Source organism: Muntiacus reevesi, chromosome 4 (assembly GCF_963930625.1).
Source record: "Muntiacus reevesi chromosome 4, mMunRee1.1, whole genome shotgun sequence".
Classification (NCBI taxonomy): Eukaryota; Metazoa; Chordata; class Mammalia; order Artiodactyla; family Cervidae; genus Muntiacus; species Muntiacus reevesi.
In genome coordinates this window covers 920,304-941,194 of record NC_089252.1, presented here as the reverse complement: position 1 = coordinate 941,194, position 20,891 = coordinate 920,304, and the positions used below count along the sequence as shown (strand labels likewise).

Below are 20,891 nucleotides of genomic sequence, written 5' to 3'. Positions count from 1 at the left end.
TTCTAGTTTTCTAAGTGTTTTCTTAATCGTGAAAGGGTGTTGGATTTTGTCAGATGCTTTCTCTGCCACTTCAGGTAGTTGTGTGGGTTTTTCTCCCCTTTGTTCTGTTATCTTTGGTATATTACACTGATAGATTTTCTTATGCTGCCTCTGCTTGCATTCCTGATATAAATCCTACTTGGTCATAGTGTATAATCTGTAATCACTGTTGGGTTTTGTTCATTAGTATCCGTTAAGGAGTTTTCATTTTTATTCATAAAAAGTATCTAATTTTCTTGTGATGTCTCTGTTTAGCTCTGTTATTAGGATAATGCTAGCCATGTAAAATGAATTAGGAAGTGTTACCTTCTCTTCTGTTGTGGGGAGAAGAGTTTGAGAAGAACTGGTGTTAATTCTTCTTTAAATATTTGGTAGAATTAATCAGTGAAGGAAGCCATCTGGCCCTTGAGTTTTCTTTGTTTTAATATTTTTGATTATGGCTTTTGATTCAATCTCTACTTGTTATAGGTCTGTTGAAATTTTCTATTTCTTGAATCACCTTGGATAATTAGTGTGTTTTTAGGAGTTTGTCTATTTCTTCTAGTTTATTTTGTTTGTATACAGTTGTTGCTAGTATTTTTGTCTAATCCTTTTATTTCTGTAAGGTCAGTTGTAAAACTGACCCACTTTCATTTCTGGTTTTACTTAGTTTTATCTTCTCTCTTTTTCCTGTCAGTCTAGCTCAACATTTGTGAATTTTGTTGATCTTTTCAAAGAAACAACTTTTGGTTTCTTTGATTATCTCTTTTCTTTATCTTTGTTCAGTTCTCAGGTTGTTTTAATTTTGGTGTGCAGCCAGCAAACTGTTCGGTTGTAAACACCAGGAAGCTGAGACTCATATCATGTGGACTTCCCCAGAATTACATTTTAATGCTCTAAAATAGTCACATCAATTACCTTCATTATTTTACTCACATTTCCACATATAAAAGCTTAAACTTTTCTTTTCAGAGCTTGTGCTAGGAGAGTATGTGGCATATCTTGAATGTGCTGGACCTACACCAGAGATCAGCCCCAACCATACCTGGTGCTTGGTCACCCTAGTTAGGCAGGGCCAGCCCTTGAACCTCACTAAAATGCAGAGGAAACTAGTACCGGCCTGTTCAGTTTACACACAGACACAGACACACACACACACACACACGTAATTGGTGGGAGTGGGAAAGTGGAAGAGACATTACATGTTCTTTCCATGTATACTGTGTGTGCTGCTTAGAATAGTGATTGCTAATATATGATGTGAACCCTTGAGGAGTCATGAAGTTATTTGGGAGTTATTACAGTTTTTCTGGTGGCTAAAAATTCATAGGTAAATGAAGCATTATCTGAGAGTTGAAAGCGATCTCTTCCATTAAACTACTGTTACATTTCAAATGTTCATGGATACTGAGGTGATTAATAGTATCCAAATTTATTTTAAAACAGTAATGTTCTGGACTTCTCTGGTGGTCCAGTGGTGGAGAATCCACCTGCCAGTGCAGGGGTCGTGGGTTCAGTCCCTGGTGCAGGAGGATTCCACATGCTGTGGGGCAGCTTGGCCTGTGCACCACAGCCATTGAGCCAGCGAGCTGCAAGTGCTGAGTCCTCAGACTGCAGCTGCTGAAGCCCACGGGCCCTGGACCCCATGCTGTGCGTCTGGAGAAGCCAGTGCACCACAGCTGGAGAGCAGGCTCTGCTCACCACAGCTGGAGAAGGCCTGTGTGCAGCCCCAAAGACCCAGTGCAGCCAAAAATAAGTACATTTTAAAAATTAAAAATGTTACTGTTCCTAGCAGCTTTTGTCTTATTGTGTTTTCACAATTAGGAACTATCAGAGATACAAATACTGCCACATGGAGGCCAGAAATCTTTTAAAGAAGTGGTAGGAAAAGGGAATTTAGAAATAGAAGGTCCCTTGGTTAGAGTTTCAAAGTATCTGTCAGATTTATTGAGAGACATGAGCTAGAAGCAATTAAGGCAGACCATCTAGTAGAAACTTGGATCCACATCATAGTTGCCTTTTTGGCGGCTTGTGGGTTGTTACTTTGTAAACCTTTTTTCTCAGTCTTCTGTTGCACCTTGTCCTCCCTGGAGCTCTTCCGTTGTCCCCTGGCCCCTGCATTTAGAAAGCCCTCAGGACAGCCTGCCTTTGGTGTAGAAGTTTGGCTGCTCCTGTTCTTGCTTCACTGGGCCACACCGTGTTCCTTTGTGCTGCTCTAGGCAGAACTGCCATTTCTGAGGCAGCTCCCGCACTTAATTTCTGTGCATCAAGTATTAGATCAGGTCGGAACATTTAAACCAGTGTTTGCAAATTTGAGGTTGTTGCATCTGAATTAGGGAAGCTTAAAAAAAATGTACACTAAACCCACCCCTGTGACAATCTTCTGTATGTATAAACAGATTTTTTTAATGTGTTACACTATGTTCCGACATCTTAATCTACAGAAAATATTGAAATAGTTAATCTGTTTATTTCCTAATGATTGAGTTTTCTTGTTCTTTAGTCACAAGTTGAGTCTAACTCTTTTCTGACCCCATGGACTGTCGCCCACTAGGCTCCTTTGTCCATGTGATTTCCCAGGCAAGAACACTGGAGTGGGTTGCCCTTTCCTCCTCCAGGGGATATTCCCGATCCAGGCATTTAACCTATGTCTCTTGCTTGACAGGCGGATTCTTTACCACTGAGCCACCAGGGAAGCCCATACTAGCTCTTTTTTTCCCTGCATCTGACAGTGGAAAGCACTTCTTCCCTTAAACCCTTCTCATCTCCTGCGATAGAACATTGCTGCTTACTTCTTCCATTTCCAGTATTTTCTTATGAAAAATTGAAGCCTACAGAAGTACTGAAAGGATTGTACCATGAAAACCCATGTACCTCCCACCTAAATTGTATAAAATTAACACGCATATGTATATTCACCCATCATTCAGCCTTCTTAAAAAAAAATTATCTGTTTGGCTGCACTGGGTCTTAGTTGCAACATGTGGGACCTTTAGTTTCTGCATGTGGGATCTATCCCTGACCAGGAATTGAACCCAGACCCCATGCACTGAGAGTGCAGTGTGTTAGCCATTGGACCACCAGGGAAGTCCTTCTATCTTATACTTTGATGCATTTCTAAGTTTCAGGCATTGATAAATTTGCCCTTAAACTCTTTCAGCATAGGTGTATCATTAGCACTAGTATTTCTTACAACTTTTAGTGGGAGGGGAAGTTACATGTTTGTGAGGTGCACCTTAGCTGTCTCCAGTTGATGGGGTCTGGAAATGCACTGACTCATGCAGTACAAGTCCTGTCAGGACACAGGACCTGCTGTGGGAGTCAGACCCCACCCACTCCACTGGTTACCATCATGCTGAAAATTTTCACTGTTGGTGAGATTTGCCTGTTTGATATGAGTGAAATAATAGTTGCTCCTGGGGAAGATTCTTCTGTGTTGTTGCCCTGTAGCTGATCGTTCTTGTTGTTGAGGAAGATCCCATTCTGTGAGTAGTTTGTTGTTGATTCTTCTAATGTGAACACCTCGGCCGTTTCTGGTTTGGAGTTATTATGAGTAAGGTTCTTATAAATATTCATTCATTCATTCATTCATTCATTTATTTATTTATTTCAGTGGGTTTTGTCATACATTGATATGAATCAGCCATAGAGTTACACCTATTCCCCATCCCGATCCCCCCTCCCCCCTCCCTCTCCACCCGATTCCTCTGGGTCTTCCCAGTGCACCAGGCCCGAGCACTTGACTCATGCATCCCATCCCACCTGGGCTGGTGATCTGTTTCACCATAGATAATATACATGCTGTTCTTTTTTAGGTTCTTGTAAATATTCTTATAGAGCTTCCCTGGTGGCTCAGACGGTAGAGAATCTGCCTGCAAAGCAGGTGATGTGGTTTTGATCCCTGGGTTGGGAAGATCACCCAGAGAAGGGAATGGCTACCCACTCCAGTATTGCCTGGAAAATTCCATGGACAGAGGAGCCTGGTGGGGTTGCAAAGAGCCAGACACAGCTAAGCAACTAGCAGTTTTTTTTTTCAAATATTCTTATAAAAGTGTTTTTTGTGGGTAGCTGTTTTGATATTTCTTGGATAAATACCTAGATTTGGTATTATCCAAAGCAGTTGTCTGATTTCACACTCCTGTCAGCAGTGTGGGAGGGTTTCCCTTGCTCCACATCCTTACTAACATTCGATAGTGCTGGTTTTCAAAAAATTTTTGAAATGAAGCCTAAAATAGACGTAAGAATGTTCTTTATGTTACCATATAGCATAGTTGTTAGCTACATGTTTTTGGGAGATCCCCTTTTCAGGTTGAGAAATTTTCTTATTCTTACTTTGCTGAGAGCAGAAATTATGACTGATGGTTGAATTTTGTCAGATGACTTTTCTATATTTATGTAATTTTCTTTTCTTGGTCTAGTGAATTACATGGTTTTTGTGTTTGTTATTTTTTAAGAAAAGAAATTGTTAAACCAACCTCTATCCCGGGGATAAATTCCGCTTGGTCCTTTTTACAGTGTGGATTGATTGGCAAACATTTTGTTAAGGATTTTTCATCTGTGTTTTTGAAGGGTAGGTCTGTAGTTTTCATTTTCTGTTAGATCTTTGTCAAGTCTTGGCCAGCCTTTTGAAATGAATTGGGAGCTGTTTCTTCCTTTTTATTTTCTGGAAGAGTCTATGTAGAATTGATAATACCATGTTTAGTAGAATTCCCAGTGAAGCTATCTAGAATTGAAGTTTTCTTTGTGGGAAGGGTTTTAATTATGGAGTCAATGTCTACACTAGATATCAGACTATCAGGTTATCTGATTTTCCTGAGTGAGCTTTTTCTTATGTTCTTTGAAGAGATTTATCCTTGTCAGTTTAATTTGTCAAATTTATTGGCATTATGGTGGTCATATTATTTTCTCATCTGTAGGAACCATGGTGGTATCTGTTTATTTTTTGGCCGCTCTGGGTTTTCGTGCTTTGCACAGGCTTTTTCTAGTTGTGGCGAGTGGGGGCTTCTTTGTCGCAGGGTGCGGACTTCTCATCGCGGTGCCTTCCCTTGCTGCAGAGCATGGGCTCTAGGTGCAAGGGCTTCAGCATTTGCAGTTTGCGGGCTTAGTTGCACCCCGGCATGTGGAATCTTCCTGGACCAGGGATTGGACTGGTGTCCCTTGCATTGGCAGGCGGATTCTTATCCACTTGCCACTGGGAAAGTCCTCCCCTCTGTTTTTCACATTGGTGATTTATATCAGCTTTTTTTTTTGACTAGTGGTCACATGACATTGATTTCCTTCTTTTTATCTTTAACCTCTCTATGATTTTGTATTTGAAGTGAAATTTTTGTAGACAGCATATAATTGTTGCTGTTGTTCAGTCTCTTAAGTTGTGTTCCACTCTTTGCGACCTCATGGACTGTAACATGCCAGGCTCCTCTGTCCTCCAATGTCTCCTGGAGTTTGCTCAAAGTCTTGCCGGTGATGCTCTCTAACCATCTTATTCTCTGCCACCCCCTTCACCTTTTGCCTCAGTGTTTCCTAGCATCAGGGTCTCTTCTAGTGCGTCTGCCCTTTGTATCACTTGGCCAGAGTATTGGAGCTTCAGCAACAATCCTTCCATATTCAGGGTTGATTTCCTTTAGGACTGGTTTGATCTCCTTGCTGTCCAGGGGACTCTCAATAGTCTTCTCCAACACCACAATTTGAAAGCAGTTCTTTGGTGCTCAGCCTTCTTTATGGACCAACTCTCACATCCATACATGACTGCTGGAAAAACCATAGCTTTCACTGAATGGACCTTTGCTGGCAAGATGATGTCTGCTTTTTAATACGTTGTCTAGGCTTGTAGATTTTCTTCCAAGGAGCAGGAGTCTTTTAATTTCATGTTTGTGGTCACCCTCTGCAGGGATTTTGGAGCTGAAGAAAGTAAAATCTGTCACTGCTTGCACTTTTTCACCTTCTAGTTGCCATGAAGCGATGGGACTGGATATCATGATCTTAGTTTTTTGAATGTTTAGTGTTAAGCCAGCTTTTTTACCCTCCTTTTTCACCCTCATCAAAAGGCTCTTTAGTTCCTCTTCACTTTCTGCCATTAGAGTGGTATCATCTACATATCTGAGGTTGATGAATCCTAGCAGTCTTGATTCCAGTTTGTGAATTCAGCTAGCCCGACATTTTGGATGATGTACTGTGCAAAGAGGTTAAATAAGCAGGGCGACAGTATGCAGCCTTGTATTCCTTTCCTGATTTTGAACCAGTCAACATATAATTGGATTGTGGTTTTTAACTCAGTATGACATTCTGTACTTCTTATTTGAGTGTTTAGACCAGAGGTAGGCAAACTGGACCAAAGCTGGCTTGCTGTCCATTTTGTAAATAAACTTCTTGGAATACAGCTTTGCTTGTCTGTGTTTACATACTGTCTGTGGCTGCTTTTGTGCACAGTGGTGAGCTTGAGGAGTTGTTTCAGACAGACTGCTTGCTGGCGAAGCCTTACATATTCACCGTCTGACTTCTTACCAACACTTGGGAGTGCCCATGTTATCCCACCCGACATGCGTCTCCATGGGGCTTACACTGGGAAGACAGTGTTTGTTCATGTGGTTTTTCTCTTTCAGAAATTATTTGTGGGAAATCTCATCTGTTTATTTCTTATAAGACTGTATTTTAAAAATTACATATATATTTATATATGTTTTTGAATTTATGGAAGACTACAGACATGGAAAGAATCCAGCACCCCAACAAGTATGGCTAGGAAGGAAATCAGCTCTGTAATAGGACAGTTTAATGAAGCGCAAACAAGAAAGTGTGTGAAAGGAAGAAAAAAAATGTATTGAATTTAAGACACTGTGAAACTGAGATTTACTAAGTATAAACTCTGTAAGGACTTGACATAAATTGAAAGGCAGCTGCTGAAGTACAGAAGCTGTAGTATTAACTTGGATTATTTCAGCATTTTCCCCAGGTCTCCATCTTGATGGGAACTCTGTCAGAGTTTGCCATGGGGTAGATTTCCCTTTCTTTCTCTTTTTCTCCCCCTCCCTCCCTTTCTTCACACTGTGCAACACAGGGGATCTCATTTCCCTGACAATGGGTTGAACCTGTGCTCCCTACATTGGTCCACCAGAGAGGTCCTTCCCATGTAGATTTCTTAAGTGCCAAAGAATCCCATTGGGTTCTAATTTAGTACTTCTTTATCTTCTGAAATTACGTAATAATCTCTGTTTTTCTCCCTTTCTAAAAGGACCTTAAAGGCTTTGACCCAGGAGAGAAGTACTTTTATAACACATCATGGGGAGATATTTCTCTGTGGGAACCTTCTGGAAAGAAACTGGTATGTATTTTTATTTCCAGTTTTCATGTTTCCTCAGAACATGGGGTAAGTGTCGGTTTAGTTCTGAGGAACATCACATGTTTTGGGGTTGCAGATGAATGAAAGGGAGGAGGAGGGGTATAATGTAAACATTTAGGGAAGTAGAAAAAGTTAAATGTTTTATAATGCAGTATTAATGCTGTGAGAGTTTTCTGCATGTAAAAAGTTGATGAAGTGATACAGTGAAATTATTATATTACTATTATATGCCTCTGATATAAGTAGGGCTTCTGAGTTATGTAACTATTCTGAGTAAAAAGAAATGACTTCAAGTATGAACATACATTCTGGTTTCAAAAATTAAAAATATGGAGTTTGAATCGGGGAACACAATTTACAATAAATTTGAAACCTTGTAGTTAAGCAGATTCCAGCTAAACTATGTGAGGTACTGCTGAATTCCCCTTTGAAAAGTGTTTCCTCTGGAAAACCTTCCTGCTGCCCAGCTGCTGGGTTAGCACCTCGTCAGCTCCAGGCAGCTCGCCCCGAGGGGACCGGCCTCCGCTCACTGCCTCAGCCGCCCATTTGTCCAAATAGCGTTGTCCGTGAGAATTCTGGCTTAAAGAAACTTTCTGTAACTTATCAGTCGTTTTTCTGTCAGAATTTTATTTGTAAACATTTTTGTTGTCACCTTGTCCTCTTGAGTCCCGCTTTCTGCCTGTTCTGTGTCTCTTCCCTTCCTTGACCCGACATTCCCCTCTTTACCAACAGACACAAGATTCCTTGAAACTGCTCTGATTTGGCTATTCTGCTCAGAACAGCTCATGGCTTTTCAAATATGCCTTGTTTTGAATACCTCGGCTTTGTGATTATGTTCTTAGGCCTCTCTGATTTTTTCTCATCTGAATTCCTAAAAGATTATATTATGTAACATGCAATATAATGTATAATTATATGCTCTTCATCAAGAAACATTTTTTGAATTCCTGCTACAACTTTCTGAGTGCTTGATGCAAAGAGGTGAAAGTTAGGATTCTTTTCCTTAGGGAGTTTATGTTTTTGTTTGTGTGAATGGACACAAAAAGTTAAATAACAATATGAAATAGTGGAGATTGAATTTGTTAATAGGTACCATATTCAGAAAAAGTAAGCCACTGTTACCTGGCGTGGTAGAGGCTGTGTCACCTGCTAGTTTTAGTACCTTACTTTGTATTCGTAGATAGCCTTCTTTAATTTGTGTCTGGGTAATAGAATTTTTGAACAAAGACAGTTTTTCGGCCACTGTAGCAGGAATGTGCTACTCGGCTGGATTATGTGGCTCATGCTTCAGAGAAATGAAATGTGCTGGATATCTGGATCTGGGATGGAGGTGCTTGTGTTAGTTGGAAATGAAACCTAGCTGTTACGGGACCTGAAGATGTGGCCTTAGGCAGATGGGGAAACAGGGATAATCTCGGAGAAAAGGCATCCTGCAGCGGCCAGGATGCCTGACTCCACTTCTTTCTCCTTGGTTATTTTTCTGTTACAGTGAACCAAGGTATTACACTCCAGTTATTTCTGATTGATCACTGTCCTAGAACTTTGACATACAGGTTTTTCTCTAAATATTTGCTTTCACTTCTCTTGGGTAGTTGCCAGGTGTGAGATTGCTGGGTTGTGCAATATATGGTCCATCTCTAACAAACTGCTGGACTGTTTTCCAAAGTGGCTGTACCATGTTGCTTTCCCACCAGTGGTGTGTGTCCTGGCTGCTTGGCGTCCTCACTGGACTCTGTCAGGGTTTTTGTGCTTTTGGATTTAACTGCTTATTTTCCATTTTAATAGGCTTGTAGTGGTGTCTTCTCTGGTTTTAATTTGCATCTCCCTAGTGACTAACAATGTTGAGCATCTTTTTGTGTGCTTCTTTGGCATCTGGATACCCTCTTTAGTATAAAGTGTTCGACTCTTAAATGTTTTGCCAGTTTTCTAAAAATTGGGTCATATGTGTCCTTACTGAGACTTGAACATGTCCACAGTGTGTTTTATGGACACAAGTCCTGTATTAGGTGTGTGGTTTGTAAATAGTCTTTTAGCCTGTGGTTTGTCTTTTTACCTTTTAAAGTATCTTTCAAAGAGAAGATTTCTTACTTTGATAAAATCCTGTTTATAATTTTTTTCTACTGTTGTTCAGTTACTCAGTCATGTCTGACTCTGCAACCCCATGGACTGCAGCACACCAGGCTTCCCTGTCCTTCCACTATCTCCCAAAGTTTGTTCAAACTCATGTCCATTGAGTTGATGAGGCCATCCAACAATCTCATCCTCTGTCATCCCCTTCTCCTGCCCTCAATCTTTCCAAGCATTGGGGTCTTTTTCAGTGTGTGGGCTCTTTGCATCAGGTGGCCAAAGTATTGGAGCTTCAGCTTCAGTATCCTTGTAGTCCAAGGGACTCTCAACAGTCTTTTCATGCATTACAGTTGATAGCATCAATTCTTTGACGCTCAGCCTTCTTTATGGTCCAACTCTCACAGCCATACATGGCTACTGGAAAAACCAGAGCTTTAACTAGATGGACCTTTGTTGACAAAGTTATGTCTCTGCTTTTTAATATGGTGTCTAGGTTTGTCATAGATTTTCTTCCAAGGAGCAAGCGTTCTTTAATTTTGTGGCTGTAGTCACCATCAACAGTGATTTTGGAGTCCAAGAAAATAAAAGTCTGTCACTGTTGCCTTTTTCCCCCATCTATTTGCCATGAAGTGATGAGACCGTATGCCATGATCTTTGTTTTTTGAATGTTAAGTTTTAAGCCAGTTTTTACACTCCTCTTTGACCTTCATCAAGAGGCTGTGTAGTTCCTGTTTGCTTTCTTCCATTAGGGTGGTGTCACCTGCATATCTGAGGTTATTGATATTTCTCCTGGCAACCTTGATTCCTGCTTGTGCTTTATCCAGCCTGGTATTTTGCATGATGTACTCTGCATTGAAGTTAAAGAAGGAGGGTGACAATATACAACCTTGATGTACTCCTTTCCCAGTTTTGAACCAGTCTGTTGTTTCGTGTCTGGTTCTAACTGTTGCTTTTTGATCAGCATACAGATTTCTCAGGAGGCATGTATTTTCTATTATGGATTGTATTAATGATGTGTTATATAAGAAATCTTTCCTTAATCCAAAGATCTGTTCAGTACTAACAGATAGTAGCAAGTTGTTAGTTCTGTTGACTCTTTAACTGGGTGTAATTTTCATTAAGTATCTGGTTTTTCAATACAGTATTTGTGGAGTATATAAGATGCTCCATTTTAAAAGAACCATAAATGAAGCTAAAGTAATACTTCACCTAAGTTGTGATGTAACATTAAACTGTCAGCTGTAAGGTGTTTCCAGATTTCGGAGATATTAAAATAGAAAAAAGTGTGTCCGAATTGGTGAAACATATTTTTTAAAATATGTTGTGTGGTTGGCTGTCCCCTAGGTTTTTTATAAATTCTGCTGAAAGTGCCAGAACCTGGGATTTCTTAGTTGCTGAAAAGGCAGTAGTGACATGTTGAATGTGTTTGGGTGCTTTCTCTGATCAGTGACCCAAGAGGAAGACTGTGTGATTAGCAGAGAGGGTGACAGAACCCACAGGAGGGGAATTTGTGTGTGTGTGTGTGAGAGTGGTCTCTGGGCACGTGTCTGGGAAGGACGGGGGTGGCCAGTGGCCACTACATCAGTGGGAAACAGCTGCAGAGTGGGAAGACCTCTGCCCCGTTGTCTAACCTGTCCACACCCTGGCTTTCCTGCTTTGTGAATCTAGGCCCAGTGTTTTCTGGTGCTCCAGCTGGGGGGTCTGTTGCCTGCCGTGCTACTCTCATGTCAGACCAACAAGGCTTCCTGGATGTTAGAGCACACTGTGCTCCTCAGTTGGCCAGCTGTTGTGCGAATGTCTCTTCTTGTGCCCCAGGCTTGTTGAATTCCCCATATTCGCCTTACGGAGAGGTAACATGTTGTCAGAGTGGCAGCCTGTGGCTTGAACTTACCTCAGGCTTATTCACAGTGAGTGAGCCACAGGCCCTCTGTCTTCAGTGGTTGTCACTGTCCATTTATCTCCTGGAATCTGGGAAATGAAAGACTGGTGGTCAGTTTAGCAATTATCAAGTTTGGTTATGTTAGAACATTCCAGAAGTTTTAGAATTTGGAGTAAAAACAACTTGGAACTAAGAAAAGTGGGATGAGAACGGGAGAAAGTAATTTTTTCTTGCTGAGAATTGAGTTTAATTGATGCAGTTGAATCAGAGTATAGGATTAAATGAGATTTGTGGTTTTAATGACTGGCTTTGGAAACGGGGTTCAGGTAGTTATGTTTTTGGGGCCAAACGCTGTTTGTATGTATGGCCTAAATGCTGAGAATAGTTACTACATTTTTAAGTGTTTTACGAGAAAAATGAAAAGGGTTTTGTGATGTGAGTGTTATCTGTATGTGCTTTTCCTTATAGCACAGCCCTAGATCCAGCAAGTTAGAAGGAAAAAAATCATTTACTTGTTAACTGTAGATGGTGTAGCATCTGATTTTTATTAAACTATGTAGTTTTATTAAACTATGCTTGACTTTTTTTTTTAACAGAGATATCGAACAAAACCATACTGTTGCAGCCTCTGTAAATACTCCACAAAAGTGCTTACTTCATTCAAAAATCATTTACATCGTTACCATGAAGATGAAATTGACCAGGAGCTGGTGATCCCTTGCCCAAACTGTGTGTTTTCCTCTCAACCCAGAGTTGTGGGAAGGCACTTCAGGATGTTTCATGCACCTGCTCGGAAAGTCCAGAATTACACAGTGAATATTTTAGGTGAAACTAAATCATCTAGGAGTGATGTGATAAGTTTTACATGTTTAAAATGTAACTTTTCAAACACACTGTACTACAGCATGAAGAAGCATGTGCTGGTAGCACATTTTCACTACTTAATTAACTCCTATTTTGGCCTGAGAACTGAGGAGGTGGGTGAGCATCCTGGAGCTGACGACACCCTCTGTGCAGAGAAGTTGCTCACGTCTGACAGATATTACTGTAAAAAGTGCAACGCCAATGCCAGCAGCCAGGACGCTTTAATGTATCATATTTTGACATCCGATATACACCGGGATTTGGAGAATAAGCTTAGGTCTGTCATCTCAGAACATATTAAGAAGACTGGCCTTTTGAAGCAGATGCATATTGCTCCCAAACCAGCTACACACGTGGCCGTACCACTGAATAGCAGTGCTCCGGGCATCCCAACCTCATCTCCTTGCTACCACCTTGCCTTGCCGCAGAATGGCCAGAGCCAGACCGTGGTGCAGCCGGTTCAGGGTGCAGCCCCTCCGGCGACTGTGGCCGCGGGGGCTGTGGGCAGTGTCACCCACTCTCCGCCAGCCGTTGCCCAGCCTCATGTGACTCTGGTCTCCAGTCCCCTGCCAGTGGGCCAGAGCAGCCTCACTCTGCCGCCCTCGACACCTCAGCCTGTCTTTCTCTCTCATGGAGTCCCACTTAATCAGGCAGCAAATCCTCCCGTGTTGCCCTTGAATCAGCCGGTTGGACCTGTAAATAAGTCTGTTGGAACCAGTGTCCTCCCCATAAACCAGACCATCCGCCCGGGGGTTTTGCCGCTCAGCCAGCCTGTGGGGCCCATAAGCAGGCCAGCTGGACCTGGAGTTCTTTCGGTGAATAGACCCGTTGGGTCTGGGGTCCTCCCTGTCAACCCCTCTGTCACCCCTGGAGTGCTTCAGGCAGTCTCACCAGGGGTGATTTCTGTGAGTCGGACAGTCCCGTCAGGGGTCCTTCCTGCAGGACAGGTGACCCCTGCTGGGGTCATCCCTTCAGGACAGACAGCGACTTCTGGGGTTCTTCCTGCTGGCCAGGTGGTTCAGTCAGGGGTGCTCCCCATCGGGCAGACTGCCCCCTCGGGAGCACTGCCCACAGGGCTGACGGTCCCACTGCGGGTGCTCCCTCCTGGCCAGGTAGTCCCACCTGGGCTCCTTCCCCCCAACCAGACAGTCTCGTCAGCCGTTCTTCCTGTGAACCAGGGCATTAACTCTGGTGTTCTTCAGCTCAGTCAGCAGGTCATGTCAGGAGTTCTTCCTATGGGCCAGCCAGTGAGGCCTGGGGTCCTGCAGCTTAATCAGTCTGTGAATACCAACATTCTGCCTGCAAATCAGACCATTAGACCCGGTGCTTCGCCAAACACCACTTTCCTGACATCAGGCTCTATTCTCAGACAGCTCATACCCACAGGGAAACAAGTGAATGGCATTCCCACGTACACACTTGCCCCGGTGTCTGTCACTCTGCCAGTGCCCCCTGGAAGCGTCGCCACTGTTGCCCCTCCCCAGATGCCCATCCAGCTCCTGCAGTCGGGCACAGCTGCCCAGATGGCCAGTTCCATGACTGGCATGCCCTCCCCTCCCGTGGTGGTAAATGCTACTCAGAGTATGTTTGTTCAGGCCTCTTCATCTGTGGCAGAGGCAAATCAGGTGCTCAAACAGGCCAAGCAATGGAAAACCTGTCCTGTTTGCAACGAGCTCTTCCCTTCCAATGTGTACCAGGTCCATATGGAAGTGGCGCATAAGCACAGTGAATCCAAAGCTGCTGACAAACTGGAGCCAGAGAAACTGGCGGCATGTGCACCATTTTTAAAGTGGATGAGAGAGAAGACAGTTCGATGTCTGTCTTGTAAGTGCTTAGTTTCGGAGGAGGAGCTTATCCATCACTTACTGATGCATGGCCTGGGGTGCTTGTTCTGCCCATGCACCTTCCATGATATCAGAGGTCTCTCAGAGCACAGTCGGACCATGCACCTGGGGAAGAAGAAGCTGCCCATGGATTACAGTAACAAAGGTTTTCAACTGGATATCGACGCCAACGGCAACCTGCTGTTTCCCCACCTTGACTTTATTACCATATTGCCTAGGGAGGAGCTGGGCGAGCGGGAGGTCTACCTGGCCATCCTGGCGGGGATACACTCCAAGTCGCTGGTGCCCGTGTACATCAAGGTGAGGCCCCAGGCTGAGGGTGCTTCTGGGAGGCCCGGCAAGCAGGTGTTGACCTGCCCCTTTTGCTTTGGCACCTTTGTGACAACGGAGGCATACGAGCTGCATCTGAAGGAGAGGCACCACATCACGCCCACAGTCCACACGATTCTGAAGTCTCCGGCTTTCAAGTGCATCCACTGCTGCGGGGTCTACACTGGCAACATGACACTGGCAGCCATTGCCATCCACCTGCTGCGCTGCCGCAGTGCCCCCAAGGACAGCAGCCCTGACCTGCAGGGCCAGCCCAGCCTCCTGGAGAACAGTGAGCTGCTTTTAGTCAATGGCGAGGTGATCCACGATACCAGCTTCTCAGTGAAGAGAAAGCTGCCTGATGGCCACTCCGGGGCCGAAGACCAGAGGGATGGCGCGGAGCCGCCTGTCATCATAGATGCGGACGCAGACCCGGCCCCGGAAAAGGCAGTGAGTGCTGCACCTGTTAAACGGCAGCGGAGTGAGGGCAGGACGGAGGGACTGCCCGTTAGTGACGACGCTCTTCAGATTTTAGCATTAAATCCTAAAAAGTACGAAGACCGTTCTTACGAAGACAAAAAGCAGTTTCTTAGGGATTATTTCCACAAGAGACCATATCCCAGTAAAAAGGAAATAGAATTGTTATCTTCGCTCTTATGGGTGTGGAAAATTGATGTGGCTTCATTTTTTGGAAAAAGAAGGTATATTTGCATGAAAGCAATAAAAAATCACAAGCCTTCTGTACTTTTAGGCTTTGACATGTCTGAACTTAAAAATGTTAAACACAGGTTGAACTTTGAGCATGAACCACAAAACTTGTAAAAAAAAAAAAAAATCTAAAGTATTAGATAATTAGTTTTTTCAATTGAGATTTTTAAAAATGTTATTTTTTTCACTGTATGTTGAACTAATCATTTTCAGTGGTCTTTATGCTGCTCTTTAGATTTATTTCAGGTGCTCAGAAAGACTTCTGTATAAAGAAGTGAGTAGTTCTTTCAAATTTGTTTCCTGCAGTTTGATTTTGTAACAATTACTTTTTGTTTTTTCTCTGTCATGTAAATTAAATCTTTTGATATTTCATGCACGCTTTGTTTTCCCAGTAGTGTCACTATCGTATGATAAAAACTGAAATCTATATATGTTTATTTTTCATTTAAGGAAATTTCAGCTTGTTTCAGAACACTTGATTAACTGCAAATTAAAACTGCTCTCCCTCAGCTTCCCAAGTAGCAGCAGACGATACAGTAAATGTTTAGAGAAGTGAGCAGCAGCCCCTGTGACTTGTCTGGTTCATTAAGGATGCACTGCATTAGCTTATGCTGATTTCTTCTTGTAAGGTATTTGCTAATTATAATTTTGATTTACGTTTTTTCAGTTGTTTACGTCCTAACAGTTGTTTTTGATTGTAACTCAGAAAACCAAATGTTTTCATTTGTTAAAAATATACTGAACTTGAAGTCTGGTATTTAAATCAAGAGTTATTTTACAAATAAAGTAATTCTGTAGTTACAAAATACTTCTCACTGTAGAGTTTTCCCCTCTTTTTGATATGGTGATAAGTCTTCTCCATTCAAAGACAAGACAATAAATCTTTAGTGCCTTTAGAACAAACACTGAAAACACACACACAAGCTCTCCTCCTGACCTAACTCTGCATAAACCAGCGAAAGGGAAGCTCTGTGTTACTCAGGAATAAAATGTTGACCCCTGAGTGTGGCAACTAACTAAGATTTAAACATAGGTTTTTGGGGAACAAGGTGAAACACATGGACTGGAGCTAGTCTCCTGGTTGGTGTATTAAATCTGACAGTTTCCTGGAGGTAAATTTATTCATTCTAGGAAAATGGGCTTTCCCATAGCCTAGTGTCCAGGTTACTGGGATGGGCTTTTGCTAAGGAATCAAGTGTGTTACTGTCCTTCGGCCAACTAGGCCTCATTTTTTCCACAAAATCTGAAATAACTTAAAGCACCAGAAGCAGTTATGGAGACCAGCCTGCTTGACCTTGAGCCACAGTGCTGGTGATGCACGGCAGAGGTGCCTGTGCTGCTTTCTTGGAAGATGCGACAGTCTCTGGGAAATCAGATACTGTTACCACGTGGAGTTTTAAAGTATCATTCTTGCATGTTATTGCTGTAATGTACATTTTTGAGGCAATCGTGAAACTGGCGTGTGTGTGATTGTTGGTGTGCTCTGTTGTAAATTCAAAGAGCTGTTCCAGTTTGTTTTTTTTACCTATTGTTTTCAGAGTGTCTATTTTGAATTAAAACTTGTTATACCACTGCAAGTAGAACTGTTTAATTCTTTTAAATGTTGAAACATCACGATGATTCAGAAACAGTTTAAACGTGGAAGTAGATGCCATATTTGTTGTTGTGAAAATAAGCATACCCCCAAAAGGCTGAATAATTACAGGGTCACGAAATAGCTGTGGCTGGAGATCCTTGCTTTGTGTGATGGTGCCTGGGAATTGCCTTTCTCTAGGCTGAGCTCTGTGCCGCCCGGCGCGGCTTGCCATCTGTGTGGCTTGACCTGCGCCCCTTCTGTTTGCGTTTGGGGCCTGGTCAGTCTGTCGGGCTGACATCCTGTCCACTGCGGGATCAGAGCAGCATTGCCAGCCTCTTCCCTCCCAGTCGTGGCCCCTGCACCCTCCCCCGGCTGTGTCCCTTCGGGCAGAGAGGAATAGCCCTGAGCAGAAACTCTGTGATGAAGGAATTCTGGTTGCTAGCTGTAGTCCAGCTTTTGATGTGGAGTCTTTTTATATGCTAGTTACTGGCTATTAAACACTTTTTAGGCTTCTAGATCAAAATTTGATGTAAACTGAGCTTCAAAAGCATATGGGAGTTCTTGTAAAAAAAAAAAAATGAGTAAATTTATTATTATTAGCTATGCTGTGCAGTATGTGGGATCTTGTTCCCCAACCAGGGACTGAACCCCTGCCCCCCTGCAGTGGAAGTGTGGGCTCTTAAACACTGGGAATTCCCTAAGTTTATTATTTGAAAATGAAAAACTGAACTGTAGATTAATAGTTTAGTGGTGGGCGATTTTTATGCTATCATTTAAAAGATTGAAAATTGAGAAGGAAAGAAAATTCTTTTTTATTTTCATGGTTTCAAAAAGGTATATATTTAATTTATAATCTACGCATGAACTTTAAAAATATTATATATTTGGAGACACTGCTTTGGGAAATATCCCCAGTGTTTTTGCTTCAAGTAATAAATCCTTCCTTCTCCTTCCGTCTTCCCCCAAATTACATATTTGAAGTCTATTCTGTGAAAGACAAATTAGAATGTAGCATTTTATTTCTGAATTCTGTTGCCATGGTTTTGGGATATGTTATTTTTTAACAGCCGGGAACCTCATCATTTCATTTGTTACAGTGAATAGTAAATGAGGAGAACTCGGGAGGCCCCAGAAAGCCTTTCATCCACCCGGTAACAGGGCAGGCCCTTCGCCACCGCTCCTGTGGTTGATTTTTCTTTTGGTGACTGCTCTCCCACCTGCCTGTCAGCGTGTTGCTTCCAGAATGGAGCTCTGCGGATCTTTGTCAGATTGCATTGGTAACTCAGCTGAGGAACAGGTCAGCTTTGATGTCACCTCATCCTAAGGCCCTTGAATGTTTTCTTTAAGAAGCTGCAGGCGAGTGAGGTCGGACAGGCAGAGTGTGGCTCCTGCGGCTTTAGCGGGCAGCAGGCCTCGCAGGACTGACTGTGCCACAAGCTGCGAGACCGCAGCGAAGCTGTGGGAGTCATGTCTCCAGCTTCTGGGCTGTGGGCCACAGGCCGGTGTGAGGGCGCAGACTGCAGGATGCTGTGCCAAGGACAGCGCTGGTGCCAGGGCCGTGTCGGCATCACAGGAGCGCGGAGACGACCTGGCACAGGGTCGCCCACTCCTGCCCCCTCACCCTCATCACTGTGATCAAACAGAACACAGCCAGTCAGTGAAGAAGCCAGGCTGGTCCTGAAAGCCGACAGAACAGAAGACCCTCATCCACATACCACCAGGTAACCACAGAAACAGCTGCTGTATCGCCACTGGACTGGCATCCTGGGCAGAGGCGCTCTTCGGGAAGCCCTGGTGCAGGTATGTCCCAGGGAAGGGCTGTTGCTCATACTAGTCCTGCAGTCGGCCTCCTGGGGCGGGTGGGGTGGACACGTAGTCCTCTCTCCCAGGCTCAGGCCAGGTCCGTCTCCCTGCAGAAGCCACCCGGTTGTGGTTCTTCACTCAGTTTTGCGGTAAGGCCTCTGAGAATGCTGTGCTGTGACTGATTCTCAGCCACCTTCCTTTGCTCTCAGAGCAGCAGCCGTGCCAGGCCTGCGGGAGCTGGTGGTTCTGCCCCAAGTCCCCAAGGACCACCGCACCAAGGCGAGTGGTCATCCACCTCTGTTACCCTTTCCAACAGCCTCACATCTGATGCTTATGTGCAGCTCTGTCTTTCTTACTAGAGGAAGCAACAGCTCTCACTAAGAAAAGAAAAAAGAGCCCCAAAACACTAACCAAGTTTATACATTGTTTTTAAACCGCCTTGCTAGTAAATAATAAACATTTATCAACAGTTTACTGTTGCTGGGACATGGGCTGAGTATTCTAATGATGATGGTGATGAACTGCTTTCCTTACTTGGTCTGTGTTGGTGCAGCTGTTAAGCATTTTAACTCTCAACAGTCTTAGGAGGTGAATGGTAGTATCCATACAAAAGGAAAACGGAAAGTTCTTTTTCCTTTTTCCATATAAAGGCAACTGAGGTTAAGTGAGCTGCCCGAGGCAGGGAGCTAGTTAGGTGGAAGGAGTGGGGAGGTGACGGGCCGTGCTGCTAAGCTCCATTCTTCTGTTCATGTGTTAATAGGTCCCTGTTTAAGCCTCAGTACTCTTGTGAGTAGGTATTATTTTGCCTGTGTTTTCAAGGTGAAGATGTGGATTCCAAGGTAGTGTGTCCAGCTGTCGCAGTCTGCTCACGACTGAGGGATTTCTCTGAACTTTTAGTACCAACACTGGGAATATCCAGGCAGGCGGGGACAAGTTGGTCACCCTACCCAGAGGTCAGTTCACCTCCCCACAGTGACACATCACTTAAGGGATGTGGTAGTATTGCTAATAAATATCCGTTCTCTGGTCGTGCACGTAGCCCTGTTGGCGTGGAGGCGCAGGGCACCCTGCCCTGGATGGTTACAGCAGCGACAGCAGCAGGGCCCTGTGTGCTGGGTACTGTTGCGAGCGCTTGATGAACTCACTGAGGTGACGTTTTTTGCATGAAAAGTGAAAGGAGGGAAGTCTTGATTAGAACAACAAAAAAGAAATACAAATTTGCTATTTCATTCAGTATTTTGGAATGTCTCCCCATATTACTAAACAGAGCCCCTGCTGAACTATCAACCAAGGAATACAAGTTAAAACTACGAGGTACTGCCAGAAAACTAAGTTTTAAAAACTTAAAACGTAATATCATCTTTGTCCTCAAACCAATTTGTTTTTTTGTAGGTGGTGAGTAAACATATAAACACATTCCTTAATACAAAGCTTTACCTTGTAGCACTCCTGCTGCTGTACACATATGAAATTACACTATTGCTAATTATTACCTAGTTTTTAAAGTTTAAAAATTTAGAAATCATTTTAGCAATGAAAATTTTATACAGGGAAACTCTATAATGGGTGAGCCCTGGGAACATGTTAGTTGTAACAGTGCCCGGTAGTTCTAGTTACTTTCAGATTCTAAACCCAGGAGTTTTAAAATTTGTGATCCATGAACCATCTGAGTAAAAAGTGTTAACACTGATGAAAGTTTAAGTCTAAATTACCAGATTTTTATAATACACAGTTAAGATGACAATTTACCGGCACTGTCAACTTTAAAGACCTGTGATAATGACGTATGAAAGCAGCCTAAACTGTATGCTTATTTGGGATCAGGTATGTAGGAAGATCACCATGTAAAGTAGATTTAAAGTAGATTAAAATCAAAATAAAAATCTGTTTTATGACTGGGATCTCTAAGGCCTCTATGTTGGCAGGTGGAAAACAAACACTAACACCATTCATGCAGCTGACCTAGCTCAGCTTTCAAAAGGTAAAATGTATATAATAACGCTGCTAAATATTAGGTAACATTCGTTTCCCACATGCTATTAAAGAAAGTGCTTCCGAAACCACTTTTTAAAAAATCCCACCTATAAAATATGAGCAATGATTGTTTACTTTTAAGCAAACAAAAATTACATAAATTCCTTTTCAGAGATAAAACTTAATAAATAATAAAACATTTAAAATTTTATTAATCTTTATTAATGCTACTTCAGCCATATAGATATGTTTGCTATGGATAAACTAAAATCATGGTCATATTATCAAATGCAAATTCAGAATTAGTTGCATAAATGAGTATATTTTTTCAAAAATTAGTTTCTTATGGTTTACAATGCATGATATGGAAAGTTTAATATGATGTTAGATAGTTTACCACTTGCCTAAGCTAGAGGAAATTGAATAATTAATAGCAGTCTATAATGGTTCAATAGTTTTTCTTAAAACAATGTTTCTCTATAAATCTATCTTGAGTGTTAAGTTGTAAAATCA

At 42.7% G+C, this 20,891-nt stretch overlaps 1 protein-coding gene across 1 annotated transcript in view; it reads left to right on the top strand.

The window, feature by feature from the left end:
• Positions 1 to 16,598, top strand: part of ADNP2 (ADNP homeobox 2) — a 33,545-nt gene extending 16,947 nt beyond the window's left edge. The window contains exons 3-4 of the mRNA XM_065932242.1: positions 7,247 to 7,336; positions 11,897 to 16,598. Of these exons, the coding sequence (XP_065788314.1) occupies positions 7,247 to 7,336; positions 11,897 to 15,139 (3,333 nt within the window). The 3' untranslated portion in view covers positions 15,140 to 16,598. The remainder of the gene's footprint in view (positions 1 to 7,246; positions 7,337 to 11,896) is intronic.
• Positions 16,599 to 20,891: the final 4,293 nt, after the last annotated feature.